This window comes from Furipterus horrens, unplaced genomic scaffold, assembly GCF_987537825.1.
Source record: "Furipterus horrens unplaced genomic scaffold, mFurHor1.1.pri manual_scaffold_13, whole genome shotgun sequence".
Taxonomy (NCBI): Eukaryota; Metazoa; Chordata; class Mammalia; order Chiroptera; family Furipteridae; genus Furipterus; species Furipterus horrens.
This window is the reverse complement of record NW_028327183.1, coordinates 53,310,413-53,324,657: the sequence shown is the minus strand read 5'-3', so window position 1 is coordinate 53,324,657 and position 14,245 is coordinate 53,310,413. Positions and strand designations below refer to the sequence as shown.

The 14,245-nt window shown below is 39.6% G+C and overlaps 2 protein-coding genes across 2 annotated transcripts; both read left to right on the top strand.

Moving 5' to 3' along the window:
* Positions 1–418: 418 nt before the first annotated feature.
* On the top strand, positions 419–2,243 carry LOC149995327 (KRAB domain-containing protein 5-like). The gene is made up of 3 exons (XM_090261369.1): positions 419–433; positions 1,785–1,911; positions 2,134–2,243. The coding sequence occupies exons 1-3, from the start codon at positions 419–421 to the stop codon at positions 2,241–2,243; spliced, it is 252 nt and encodes an 83-aa protein (XP_090117495.1).
* A 9,568-nt stretch (positions 2,244–11,811) lies between these two features.
* On the top strand, positions 11,812–13,314 carry LOC149995326 (uncharacterized). Its single transcript, XM_090259185.1, is given in 2 exon segments — positions 11,812–11,992; positions 12,152–13,314. Coding segments are annotated over 2 exon segments (1,344 nt in total).
* The last annotated feature ends 931 nt before the right edge of the window (positions 13,315–14,245 follow it).

Genomic DNA, 14,245 nt, shown 5'->3' with positions numbered 1-14,245 from the left:
TCTGGAGGGTGGAAGGAAAGGGTATACCGGCATGCCCTTGTAAGCGTCAGGAGCACACTTTGGTCAGGGGAGGTTGCGTGGTTCTCTGCTGGGTTGGGGTTCAGGAGAGCAGCACACGTTCTCAGTGCTCTATGAGTTTGTGGACATCTGTGAGGAGAGGGCACCTGAAAAGAAAAATGAAAAACTACCATGTGGTCATCATGTAGGAGATTAGTGTTCCTGCCTCTCCCGTGACAAAGGACAGGGGAGGGTGACCTTTCCAGCCAGCATTTCAGGTCCTTCTGCTTGTCATTGGGCTGGAAGCGAATTCCAGGGCTGTGTGGACACCTTTGAAGGCACATTCTCAAAATGCCAGTGTGACTCCTCGCATATCATCGACTGAGAAAACAGCCCGGAGCAGGAGCAGGACCTGGGCGCCATGGCTGCTTCTCAGGTAAACGATGTGTCCTCAGTCAGCAGCTGCGTTTGCTTTTCTTCTGAACATCAGTGGGTTAGAATGTGCAACCTTTATTTCTCTGCCTCTGATGTTCTTGCCTAGTGCGATTGTTTTTGTCTCCTCATTTTCTTCCTTCTTATGATTGTTAGAGTCATCATTTTACAAATTTCTCCCCTTTGTCCCAGAGCCTTCTCTCGTTCTCTTTATCCAAGGTCCCCAAGACCGTGAAGAATTTCTGCCTTGAATTAATGACTTTTCACTACTGAAAGCATCCCCTTTCTCACAGACCTACCTGGGAAGGCACCCGTGTGCAACACCCTGGTTGGGATGGGCTCAGAGGTTTGGGTATTGGCGAAGAACTAAGATGTAGCTTTTAGGTTCATGTAGCTGCAGCATCAGCTCTGTAGACCCAGGGTAAGAAATGCTCGTTTTGTTGGTCAGGATAGCTCAGCAGGTGCTGACAAGACTAGATTGAAGAGACTAGCTCAGTAGTTTGGTACAAAGGTCTTGCTTGTATGCATGTATTTATGTATGTATTATTTTTTGAGAGAGTGGAAAGGAGAGAGACAGACAGGGAGAGAAACATAAATGTCTGGTTATGTCTTGGGAGCCTCCAGCTAGGGACCTGGATGGAGACCTGGCCTGCCACCCAGGCATGTGCCCTCACTGGGAATCAAACCGGTGTCCCTTTGATTCGCAGACCTGCGCTCCATTTACTAAGCCACACCAGCCAGGGCTTGTTTCTATTTAAACGCACTTCAGTGTTTGCATTCAATACAAGAAAGTCTCATCTGCATAGACATTTGCAAACATTAATGTTTATTAGTGAACATTTTCACATGACTTCTTTCCTTCTTAATAAGAAGTATGTCATGAGAACCAGAGACAGTGGTGTCACTAGTAAAACATGGGCTTATAAAAGATGTGGAAACAGGCCCCATCCCAGAAGTTCTGAAATAAAATCTACAATTTTTAAAAACTGCAGTTTTTTGTTGTCTCACTTAGACGTGAAGAAGTACTTACACTTCCAGTTCCCCATGATTTTTCTACTCAGCAATATACACACTTTATCCTGAATGAGACAAATACAACACTGAGCATCCATATGGCTGTGTCTGTCCCTTCATTTAAAAGGTTATTTTGCTGAAAAATCTCTGCAGTGGATTGAGGACATGGTCACTCATTTCTCAGTGTTAGAAAGTACATTAGAGAACATCACTGGGTCAGAATGATCTTACTGGATGAGTCAGTGTAGTCTCCTATGTTCACCCACTTCTAACACTGCTTTCACGTTGTGTTATATTATTAACTTCTGGTGGCCCCTTCATAAATGTGTCTTACTTTTCAGGGTCCTTTTACATTCAGGGACGTGTCAGTAAATTTCTCTCAGGAGGAGTGGGACTGCCTGGACCCAACTCAGCGGAAATTGTACGTGGATGTGATGTTGGAGAACTACAGGAACCTGGTCTCCGTGGGTGAGGATGAGTTTCTTTCAAACTTCCTACTGCAGCCACAGGATTTTGTTTACTTTATTTGCTGAACACCATTTGGGGACTTTTGCTTTGTATGATCACCTTTCAAATTCTTGCTCTCAAAGGAGATTTTGAGGGTTATTAATTTTCTACCAATCTTATCTGAGCATAAGCTGCATCTTAAATGGGAGAATCTATCAAAAAGAATATTTCTTTTATAAACAGGTCATGTTTTCCGTAAGCCAGCCCTGGTCACTATTTTGGAGCAAATGAAGGAGCGCTGGGATGTTTGCAGAGAAAAACCAATATCCGGCCATTCAGGTAGGTGGGAATAGAATAGATGACAGAGGTGAGAGAACCCTAGGTCACCCAGGACACCAGACATAAACTGTGGTTTGGGAACTGTGCTTCAGTGGAAGTATTTTGAAAATCCCAGGTTGATTTCTGTTGCTGTCACAGAGGGCCCGTTGGTCTCCAGGAAGTCCGTTGCTCCTATGTCATCTTCCGACTCTGGTTCTACTCCAGTGACCTGTGTCATCCTATTAGCACTTGGGGCCAAAGGCCTCACCTTCGACCATGAGGACCCAAATGGTCAGGCTCTGTTTCCATTGTATTGGGGACCTGGAAAAATCTGCTTGTTGCAGAGAAAATAGAAATTCATTTTTAGTTTTTTAAGCTTTGCTTTTGTGTCATGAACTGTGTTTATGAAGGAAGTGGTTGAGATCCTCAAAATTGTCCCTTATCTCAGGATCCCTGAGGAGTGGTGTCATGTTTTCTGGTATATAATTTCTAATCCTATGAGGCTTCAAACACAATCCCAGAAAGTTAAGAATCAGTGACTTCCTCGTAGGCCAATATACCTCCGCAAAGTGATACAATCCAGTTTTCTCTTTCCCTTCACAATATCGTTTCGCTTTATATGAATTAACATATGAAATCTCCATTTTGTATACTCCAATTTCTTTATGTTAGAATTATTTAATGTATCTCCTTATAGAGTTCTTCAATAAATTACTGCCATAGGCAACCTTAGAACCACCATGTAGGAAGGATTTATTGTGAACCTGATTTCTTGATCACTGTCGTTTTATCATTTTTTTCTTATTCAGTACAATGATGCCCGGGACTGTTCCTTGTATGTTTTCCCTTTCTGATTACACCTTAGTCAGATACTCTGCTTTTATATTAAGAAGTGCTGAGACAACATGCCCAAGTGTGCTCCTTTGGTAAGAAGTGAGCCACACAATTATTAGGCACTTTATATTAGGAAAATGTTCAGTGGTGCCTTTGTGCCCACCAAGTCACCCCCAGGAATGTGTCGCTTGTAAAAGTGGTAGGGTTGTAATGCGGCCTTGTCCTAAGCTGTCCACTGGGTGCACTGGCTCTAGGTCAGCTCTTCAGGTGCAAGGTCAGCCACCAACTATGAACTGCTCAGTTCCACCTGGCATGAGTTACAGAGTGATATGCAGTTGCTCCTACTTGTGCTTGGGGTGGAGAAGCCCAGGAGAGGGAAAGACAGTGCAAGGCCAGCTGCAACTAGTGCCATACATGCAGCCCCTGAGTGAGTGATATGGGGCATGCAGGTGCTGTTTGTTTCTGGAATTAAGGAGGGTCTGAAGCATGAGGCAAGAGAGGCAATTTTTATGGAAAAGCCACTGGACATACCTTGGGTGGAATGTCAGACTATGTGGGGCAAGGTCTAGGGAATCACTGGGACAGGGCTACAATGTTATCCAGGAAGACGGGGACTCACATACGGCACCTGCCTGCTAGTCCTGTGGTGGGGAGGGCTCAGCAGTGGAATAATGGCCTGTGCCAGGACTGCTGTGTGGGTGAGAGCTGCCCCTACAGACTTTGCCCTGCAGCCAGTCAATTCAGCTCCTCCGCATATGTCCCTGGGGTCTTTCAAGTTGCTGTCCTAAGGCTGGAATTCAGAAGAAGCAAGTTCGTGTAAGTCTGTGTCTGAACCTTTAAGAGCAACCCTTGGACTCCAGCGCCCCTTAATCTCAGTCAGCCACAATTCCCATGGGTGTTCCAGCGAGATACCTTTTTTGTGATAGGTTCCCCAAATGCAGTTGAATGTATTTTTTTTTTTTATTTATATCTTAGGAACATGAACGATAGTTTTCACTTCACTACACTAAAGACATTGTGAAACTTAATTCAATTATGTATCAGCCATGTGCCAGTTGCCATTATGTGCATGTTTGTGTGGTTTTTTACCCTACTTTGTTGATGACTCGCCTTGTTTCTCTCTGTGCTTGGTCCATGGTCGGTGATTGATTGGTCCTGTGAGTTTCAGAGTTAGTCTTAATATTATATCTCTTCATGACTGAATTTATGTTCTGTTTATGTGAGATAAATACATTTTTAAGTTAAATGTAATTTTTAAAGTTTTATAACTATCTCTTTTAGATATTATATCTCATTTTAAATTTTGATGAAAAACCGCCCTGACCAGTGTGGCTCGGTTCATTGGACATCTTTCTGCAAACTGAAAGGTTGCTGGTTCAATTTCCAGTTAGGGCACATATACTCCTGGGTTTTGGATTCAGCCCTTTGGTGGGGATGTACAAGAAAGAGGCAGATGATTGACCTTTCTCTCACACATTGATGTTTCTCGCTCTTTCTCCTTCCCTTCCCTCTTTCTAAAAAAATTAAATACCGTATTTTTCACCCTATAAGACGCACCTGACCTTAAGACACACCTAGCCTTAGAGGGGGAAAACAAGAAAAAAAAAATCTGAACCAAATGGTGTATTAAATATTTAATAAAATATAACAGTATAATATTTCAACCATAGAAAGTAAACAGCAGTCAGCAGAGGTATTAAGAACCACCATCACTGTCTAACAAATGCGGAGAGACTTTAAGGTTCAAGTTTGCTCTTCTAGTTTTATGGGTACCCCAAGAACTCATCATTGCTAGTGTCAGAATTTATGAAGCTCTGTTGCTCACAATCACTGATATCAATTTTTTTGCTATCTTCACACTGATTTTACGCCATGAGATTCAGCAGTAAAGTGCAACATTTAAGTGTCCCCAGAGGTTTTGCATGGGCCCACCACTTCCTCTTGAAATCTCTTGCCACCTCTGACAGGTCAGGTAATACACATCTCAGTCTGTGATGCAATATTCACTTCATAAGACACACAGACATTTTCCTCCCACTTTGGGGGGGAAAGAAGTGCATCTTATGGAGCAAAAAGTAAGGTAAATAAAATCTTTTGTAAAAAGTGAGGCAAACATCTACTCTCTTAACCATCTGTAACTTTACAATTCAATCATAGTATATTTTCTTTGTTGTGCACTTGTTCTTCTGAAACTTTCACCCTGCAAAAGTGTCTTAATGTCCGTTAACCATTTTCTCATTTCCCTGAACACCAAAGTCCAGGTAACTACCTTTTTTTTTTCTTTCTATTGTGTGGGCTCTGGAAGATTACTTACCTAAGTGGAATCCTTTAGTGTCTGTCTCTTTGTGACTGTGCACGTCACTTAAAAAAGGTTCTCAGTGTTTGTCTTTATGATGTCAGATGATATCACCTTTTACTGTTTCTAGGCAGGGCAATGTTTTATTTTATGTATTTACTACATTTTTTAATTACGTATTTACCCATAGATGTTGGGGTTGTTTCTTCCTATATAAGTTTTTGTGAATAATGCTACAGTTGACCTGGGTGTGCACGTGTCTCTTAGAAATGCTCCTTTGAACTCTTTGACAAACCCTCTGAGTAGAAGGTCTGAATGACAAAACGCTTCTATTTTAATTTTTTGACAAACCCCTTGTTATTATTCATGCTGTTTGCACCATTTATCTTTCACTCAACCATGTATAGGGTCTACTTTCTCTACATTTTTGGAAACACTCGGTGTTTGTTTTTTTGAATCTGGTCACCCTTATCGTTGTGAGGTGATGTATATATATAGTGTGTGTGTGTGTGTTATTTTATTTATTTTTTAAATATGTTTTATTGATTATGCTGTTACAGTTGTCCCAATTTTTTTCCCCTCTGCTCCCCTCCACCCAGTGACACCTTCTACCTCCAGTTGTTCACCCCCCCTCAGTCCATGCCCATTGGTTGTGTATACCGTTCTTCTCAACATCTTCCTGTCTACTCCACTCCCTCCTACTATGCTTCTTAATTCCTGCATCATCTATCTCCCTTTCCCTCCTTCCCCCTCTGCAATGACCTCCCCTCTATATGTTCCCCATACCTATAATTCTTTTCCACTCTCGTTGCATACTTGGTTTTCCTTTGTTTCGATTCCCTAGCTTCTGCTGTTGGTTGTTGTGATACAGTTTTCCTTTTCATGTTCATAGTTTTGATCCTCTTTCTTCTAAACAAGTCTCTTTAACATTTCATATAACAGTGGTTTGAATCTGATGAACTCTTTCACTTTTACTTTATCCTGGATGCACTTTCTGTGTCCTTCTATTCTGAATGACAGCTTTGCTGGGTAGAGTAATCGTGGCTGTACGTTTTTGCTTTTCATTACTTTGACTATTTCTTGCCAGTCCCTTCTTGCCTGCAGAGTCTCCTTTGAGAAGTCAGCTGATAGTCTAATTGGGACCCCTTTGTACATAATTCTCTTCTTCTCTCTTGCTGCTTTTAAGATTCTTTCTTTATTCTTAATTTTTGACATTTTGATTATAATGTGTCTTGGTGTGGTTCTCCCTGCGTCCAGTTGATTTGGAAATCTATGTGCTTCCTGGACCTGTAAGTCTATTTCCTTCCCCAAGTTAGGGAAGTTCTTCTTCATTATTTTTTCACATAATTTTTCAATTTCTAGTTCTCCTTCTTCACCTTCTCACAATCTTATAATTCGAATGTTCGCTGTCTTGTAGTTGTCCCAGAGGTTTCTGAGCGTCTCCTCATTTTTCTCACTTTTGTTTCCTCTTTCTGCACTGGTTGACTATGTTCCTTCCCTATGTTCCAATTTGTTGATTTGATCCCTGGTTTTCCTTCCATCACCACTTGTTTCACGTGTTTTTGTTCATTTCAGCAGGACTAGCTTTCATTCCTTCCCCGTCTTGATTAAGTCCCGCTCTTATTTCTGTAATCTGTCTGATAACTAAAGCTCTGAACTGAGCCTCAGAAAGGTTACCTATTTGTTCGTCCGTTAAATCCTGTATTTGCTTTTTGGTTAGCTGTGTGATTGGGATTTGTATCATTAACCCTGCCATCCTGGCAGGTTTTTTTGCTTCCTGGGTGGGGCTGTCACACCTCCTACACTACAGGGGTGGAGCCCCATGCAGTTGTCACAACTTGGTGAACCTTCTTACCACTCTGTGGTGCTTTGTGTGGGGGCAGGGGTCCAAGATGGATTCCTGCCATTCTCTCTCCGCTGACAGATTGGGAGCCTCCTCCTCAGTCCCCACACCCTCTGGGCCTCACAGTCTGAGGTAATGGGGGTCTGCTTTCCCCGGCATTGGAACCACAAGCCGACAGGTATGGTCTGCAGCTAAGGGTGCTCCTAGGCACTTCTCACCTCCCCTTAAATATGGGTGTCTGTGCTTACCGCCGTCCAGCCACCTGTGACTGCAGCTGCCACCGCCAGCACCACTTGACCTCTCCGCCCCGGCTTCACCCCTCCTACCCATTCAGACGGCACCACTTGTTTATAACTTAATACGTTGGATTTCCATGTAGCTTTACTTTCTGGAACTTCTGGTTATTTTTGGTTTTGAGGTAGTTGTAGTCCTTCTTAGTTGTGGAGGGAGATGGAATGTGTCAGTCTTGGCCTCCATCTTGTTGGAAGTCCTGTGTGTGTGTATTTAATGGAGGATGAAAACATTTGTTTTTTGGATGTGCATAAAGAACCATAGGAAAGATGCATAGACCTGAGCATAGATCCTTCAGAGAAGAAGGTCTGTGAAAAACTTTTTCAAAGAACAGTTTTAGGTTCACAGCAAAATTGTGTACAAGTAAATGAGAATTCCTACACTCTCCCTGCTCCTGCCTCCATAACCTCCTCCGTTATCAATGGCCTCCACCAAAGAGGTGCTTTTGGGGTATGTATGAAGCTACATCTGTACGGTAGGGTTCACTGGTGGGTTGTATGTATACATGAGTTGGAACACTCGTGATGACATATATACACATGATAGTGTCCTAGAGACGTGTTTCTTCACCCTCAGTATTCTCTGTGCTCTGCCTGTTTATGTCTATGTCTCCTAAACTCTTGCAGTCATTGATCTTTTTACTGTGTCTCTCATTTTGTTTTTTCTGGAATGTCATGTAGTTATTATTTTATAGTATATAACCTTTTCAAATTGGACTCTTGTGTTTTTAATTTTATTTATTCATTTTTTAGAGGGAGAGATCTATTTGTTGTTGTGCTTATTTATGCATTCAGTGGTCTAATCTTGTATGTGCCATGATTAGGAATCAAATGTACAACCTTGGTGTATCTGGACGATGCTCTAACCAACTGAGCACCTCATCTTCGTTCTGTGTTTTAGGTTTCTTTAACATCTGTTCATGACTTGATATATTATTTCTTTATAGCACTAAATAATATTTCAAATTATGTATTTCAGTTTACTTATCTCTTCATGTATTAACAGATATTTCCATTTGTTTGAATTATTGGATACTATAAATGAAGCATCTATAGTCACCAGTAGGCTTTTGTGTAGATAAAAGTGTTTAGGTGTTTGATTAAATACTAAGGAGCACAATTACTGGATTATATAATAAGTGTATTTTAGGTTTAAAAAATATTTATTGTATATACTATTGGCAGTTGTCCCAATTCTTAGCCCTTGCGCCCTCTCCACCCAGGCCTCCCCCTTATTTTTAGTTTTGTTAGAACCCTCACACTCTCTTTCCCAGGGGCTGTAACATTTGCATTTTCACCAGCAATGAATGAGAGCCTGGTTGCTCCCCATCCACAGCCGCATTTGCTGTTGTCAGTGTCCTGCATTCCCTTTCCAGCAGGGGCTTTAGTGTTGCTTGAATCTGCTGTTCGTATAATTTTCATTATTTTAGTGTTCATTTCTTTAGTGATATAAGGTATTTAGGGTGTTTGTATGTACACTAATTTTTAACCTGTATATTCAGTGTGCCCTCTGTAAGGTATTTTGTCCATTTTTAGTCAGGTGTCTTTTTTTGTCAATGCTGAGATTGACAACATCTTTGAATGACTTACATAATCGTCCTGTTCATCTTGTCCTTTTACAAGTACTTTTTTCCCCAGCTTGTGGCCTCTCTGCTTCTCCTCATGATGAGGATCACTTTTGTTTGCTTGTTTGTTTTTCTCCTGAACGATTGATTTGAGACATGGGAATTTAAATTATAATACTACAGATTGGAAAAGGAATTTGGTATAGAATTTGCCTTGAGAAAATATGAACTGTATAAAATTGACTTTTTTATTCAATAACATGGATATTTAGTTTTTTAATTTTTGAAATAAACACATAATGAGTCATGGGTTTAAGGAGACCTATTGAGACAGAACTTTTTTGTTGTCATATGTCAACTAAGATAAAATGTCCTAATTTATTCCAGAGTTTCGGTATCATTGAAACAAGGGTGATTTTTTTCTTCCACTCTGTATCTTCACTTACGTGAATATGCTCCAGTGGATATAGTGGTGTATTTAAATTTTGAATTTGTGTTGTTGTATTCTTTGGATAACTGCCCAGAAATGGAATTGTTGTGTTCTGTGACCCTTGTTTGTAAATTTTTGAGGAACCTCCTTTTAAATTTTTTTGTAGTGGCTGTACCAATTTGGTTATAATCTCACTGACAATGCATGAGGGATCTCGCTTTTCGAATCTTCACCAATTCTTGTTGCCTCTGACTTATTTCTCTAAAAGATTTTGTTAATTTACTTTTAGAGAGACAGAAAGGAGGGGGATGAGAGGAAGAGAAACATTGATGTGTGAGAGATACATGAGTCGGTTTCCTCTCTCACGCCCACAGCTCTAGACCTGGCATGAGTCCTGACTGGGAATCAAACCAGGGACTTTGTGGTTCAGAGGCCAGCACTCAGTCCACTAAACCACACCAGCCAGATCTGTTAATTTATTGATGATTTCCATCCTGATATATGTGTGCTGGTATTTCCTCGGGATCTCAATTTGCATTTCTCTGATGATGAATTATGTTGAACATCTTTTCATATGTTATTGGACATCTTTATATCCTGTTGAGAGAAATATCTATTCAAGTTCTCTGCTTATTATTTAATTGGATTGTTTTTTTTTTTTTTTTTGGTGTTATGTAGTTCCTTATATATTGTGGGTATTGGTGGGTATCTTCCCTATTCAGTAGATTGTTCTTTTTGTTTCTTTTCTTGATCATTTCCTTTGCTATGCAGAAATTTACTTTGTTGTAGTGTCATTTGTTTATTTATTTATTTTTTTTGCTCTGCCACCAAGATATACCAAAATTTCTTTTCTAAGAGCTTGGGAATTTATTGACTATGTTTTATTGTTGTGTTTTCATGGCTTAACAGTTTAGTTTTTAATCCATCTTGAGTTTGATATATGGTATAAGAAAGTGGTTGAGTTACATTATTTTGTGTGTATTGGTTCAATTTTTATGGCACCGTTTATTAAAGAATCTGTCTCACTTATTGTGCATTCCTGCCTTTAAAAAATATATTTAACCATATATCTGTGGAATCCTACACAGCAGAAATAAAGCAGGAACTCATGCCTTTACAACAACACGGATGGAACTGGACAGTGTTGTGCTTAGTGAAGTAAGCCAGGCAGTGAAAAACACATACCATATGGTCTTACCTAATACAGGATCCTAATGAACAAAACTAACAAATGAGCAAAATAGAACCAGAGGCATGTTAACAATGAACAGACTGACAGTTACCAGAGGGGAGTGGGGAGGGGAAAGGGAGGGAAAGAAGGAAGGGTCTTTTCAAGGGACTACTATAAATGACCCATGGACATAGACAGCAGGGTGGGGAATCAGTGAGAGAGTGAGGAGGTGGGCAGGACAGGGGAGAGAAAGGGGGGGGTTGGGGAAACTGAAATAGAAAAACAAAGAACGTAATATATTGAATAATTGTTTAACTTCAACGTCCATTGACCTGAGTGTCATATCTGTGAACCTTTATTGTGTCTTTCAGCTATGTCATCTGCAGACAACCAGGCCTTGCTGCAAAAGCCAAGAATATGCTCTAAAATAATAATGGTAAGATGTGGAAGGTGTGCCTTTGATACTGTAATGAAAAGCTGATAAAAAAGTGTGTCACAAGAAAAAAGGAAGTTAAAAAGGACTGACCTTACCTAAATTAATAATAAAATCCTTGTTACCTAAAAAGGTGAAAAGTAAAACACTTTGGGGGAAACTTCCACTTAAAGGCAGTGACATTTGCAGATCAATGAAATCCTAAATACAAAGCTCAATAACATTTCCTAAATGTATATAATCTATTTCACTCTGGAAAATCTTTGAACTTCCATAATTCATGGTGTGCATAATCATTTGAGTCATCTTAAAACAGAGAGTGGGATTCAACTATCACTCAATAATTTATAAGACTAGTGAAATCTAATGCACATGTAAAATTTAAATGTAATCAATTTGGCAATCCTTTATTAAGGAATTATTTCACTTCATTGATAAGTTGTTGTTTTTTACTCCAATATATGAAATTTTATGAAATTGAGAGCGATTTTTGATGCAACCAGCATGGTTTAATAGGTCCCACAGAATAGTTCCTTGGGAATAATGTAAATATTTAATGAAATTATAACTGACATAAAGGCTTTTTCTATCTTTAAGGATTACCAGCGTACCTGGAATAAAGACAGAAGTTATCAATGCACTGAAAATTGGAAAACTGTTAACCTCAAGTCAAATTGTAATAAGTGCGAGAACACTCAACTTCCAGAGAAGCATCGTGAAGGTGAAAAACTCTTCGACCAAATGTCAAGTCAGAATACACATCATGTTATTCCTATTGTGGAGAAGACAGGCAAACGACGTGAATGTGTCACAGTTTTTAAGCAATCTTCAAGTAGTACTGAAGAAAAGAGTATTCGTATTGGGAAGGAAGTTTACAAATGTGTTCCATGTGGGAAACTCGTCAGTAAAATAGTTAATGTAAATAGAGTTAAAAGCTGTACAGGAGAAACAGAAAAATGTAAAGAATCTGGTAAAACATCTAATTGGATTTCAGGTCATACTTCACATGAGAAAATACATACTGGACGTAAGTCTTATACGTGTAGAGAATGTGGTAAATCCTTTAGGGGGTCCTCAACACTTACTCAACATCAGAAAATTCATACCGGAGAGAAGCCTTATAAATGTAAGGAATGTGGCAAAGCCTTTTTGTGGTCCGCAAACCTTAGAAGGCATCAGAAAATTCATACTGGAGAGAAGCCCTATAAATGTAGACAATGCGGTAAAGCCTTTTGCCAGTTTGCACACCTCACTCAGCATCAGAAAATTCATACTGGAGAGAAGCCTTATAGGTGTAGAGAATGTGGTAAGACCTTTTCCTGGTCATCAGTGCTTAGAAACCATCAGAAAGTTCACACCGGAGAAAAGCCTTATAAATGTAGAGAATGTGGTAAAGCCTTTTGCTGGCCCTCGTACCTTAGAAAGCATCAGAAAATTCATACCGGAGAGAAGCCTTATACATGTAAGGAATGTGGTAAAGCCTTTTTGTGGTCCACAAACTTTAGGAAGCATCAGAAAACTCATACTGGAGAGAAGCCCTATAAATGCAGACAATGTGGTAAAGCCTTTTGCCAGTTCTCACACCTCACTCACCATGAGAAAATTCATACTGGAGAGAAGCCTTATAGATGTAGAGAATGTGATAAGACCTTTTGCTGGTCATCAGGGCTTAGAAAGCATCAGAAAATTCATACCGGAGAGAAGCCTTATAAATGTAGGATATGTGGTAAAGCCTTTTGCTGGTCCTCGTACCTTAGAAAACATCAGAAAACTCATACCAGAGAGAAGCCTTATAAATGTAAGGAATGTGGTAAAGCCTTTTTGTGGTCTGGGAACCTTAGAACGCATCAGAAAATTCATACTGGAGAGAAGCCCTATAAATGTAAACAATGTGGTGAAGCCTTTTGCCAGTTCTCACAGCTCACTCACCATGAGAAAACTCATACTGGAGAGAAGCCTTATAGATGTAGAGAATGTGGTAAGACCTTTTGCTGGTCATCAGGGCTTAGAAAGCATGAGAAAATTCATACCGGAGAGAAGCCTTATAAATGTAAGGAATGTGGTAAAGCCTTTTTGTGGTCCGCAAACCTTACAAGGCATCAGAAAATTCATACTCGAGAGAAGCCCTATAAATATAAAGGATGTGGTAAAGCCGTTAGGGATTCCTGAAAACATACTGAACTGCAGAAAATTTATACAGGTGAAAAGCCTATAGGCGGTCCTCAGCCCTTGTCATCTGAGTAATCATGCTTGAAAGCAGTCTTATAAATATGAACTATGTCACAAATCCTTTATTCACTTCTTAAAACTTAGGTTCCATCAGATCATACTGTAGAGAAATTGTATAAATGTATTGTAAATACCATATTTTTTCATCATCAGTAGGTCTTAGCTACCATGAGTATTCATTCTGGAGGAAAACTTCAAATGTCAATAATGTGGCAAAACTTTTAGCTTGTGCTCAAAACTTACTCAACATGGGGAATTCACACTGGAGGGAAAGAAAAAAATGTGAGGAATTTAACAAAAACTCACCATTTTCAATCATGCAACATCACTGATTTATACTGAAGAGAAGTCTTGAAAATTAACAAATTTGGTAATTTCTTAATGCTCTTTCATAGCTCTCAATATCTCAAAATTGATAGTGGAAAGAACATAGCAAAGAAAAAAAATTGGAAGAGCTGTACCCATTTACAAATTCTACTCAACATCAGAATTCATTGTGTGTCTAGGGCTCATTACCTGGACCAGAGGCTCTATTGTTTTTTTTTTTGTTACAGGACAAAGTCCAGGGTCCAAAACAACCAAAGGAATACTATTTCAGCTAGATGAGAGTTGTTCCATTTCCAGGTACTCCAGTGAGGAACATTGAAGATGTGTATTGATGCAAATATAACTCTATTGATTTTTGTTCATTTGTTTGTATATTGTTTTCATTTGTTTTAAAAAGCATGTGTTTTCCCTAAGTTTAGAGGTCATTCTGTCTTCGTTGTGTCCAGAGCATATATTCTTTTGTTTTGTAATCAAGTTCTCTAAATGTGCCAAATCAATATTCCCTAATGTGTCACTGAGGGCCACTGTTTTCTTGTTGATTTTCTGTCAGATCTGTCTTTGGATGACTATCGAAAGTTAGTATCACCTACTATGGCTGTATTACTGAATATAAAAATTG

Excerpts from the sequence above, each read along its gene's own strand:
- LOC149995327 (XM_090261369.1), top strand. Across the intron at positions 1,912-2,133 it reads CAGGAACCTGGTCTCCGTGG|GTCATGTTTTCCGTAAGCCA; the intron begins GTGAGGATGAGT and ends TTTTATAAACAG.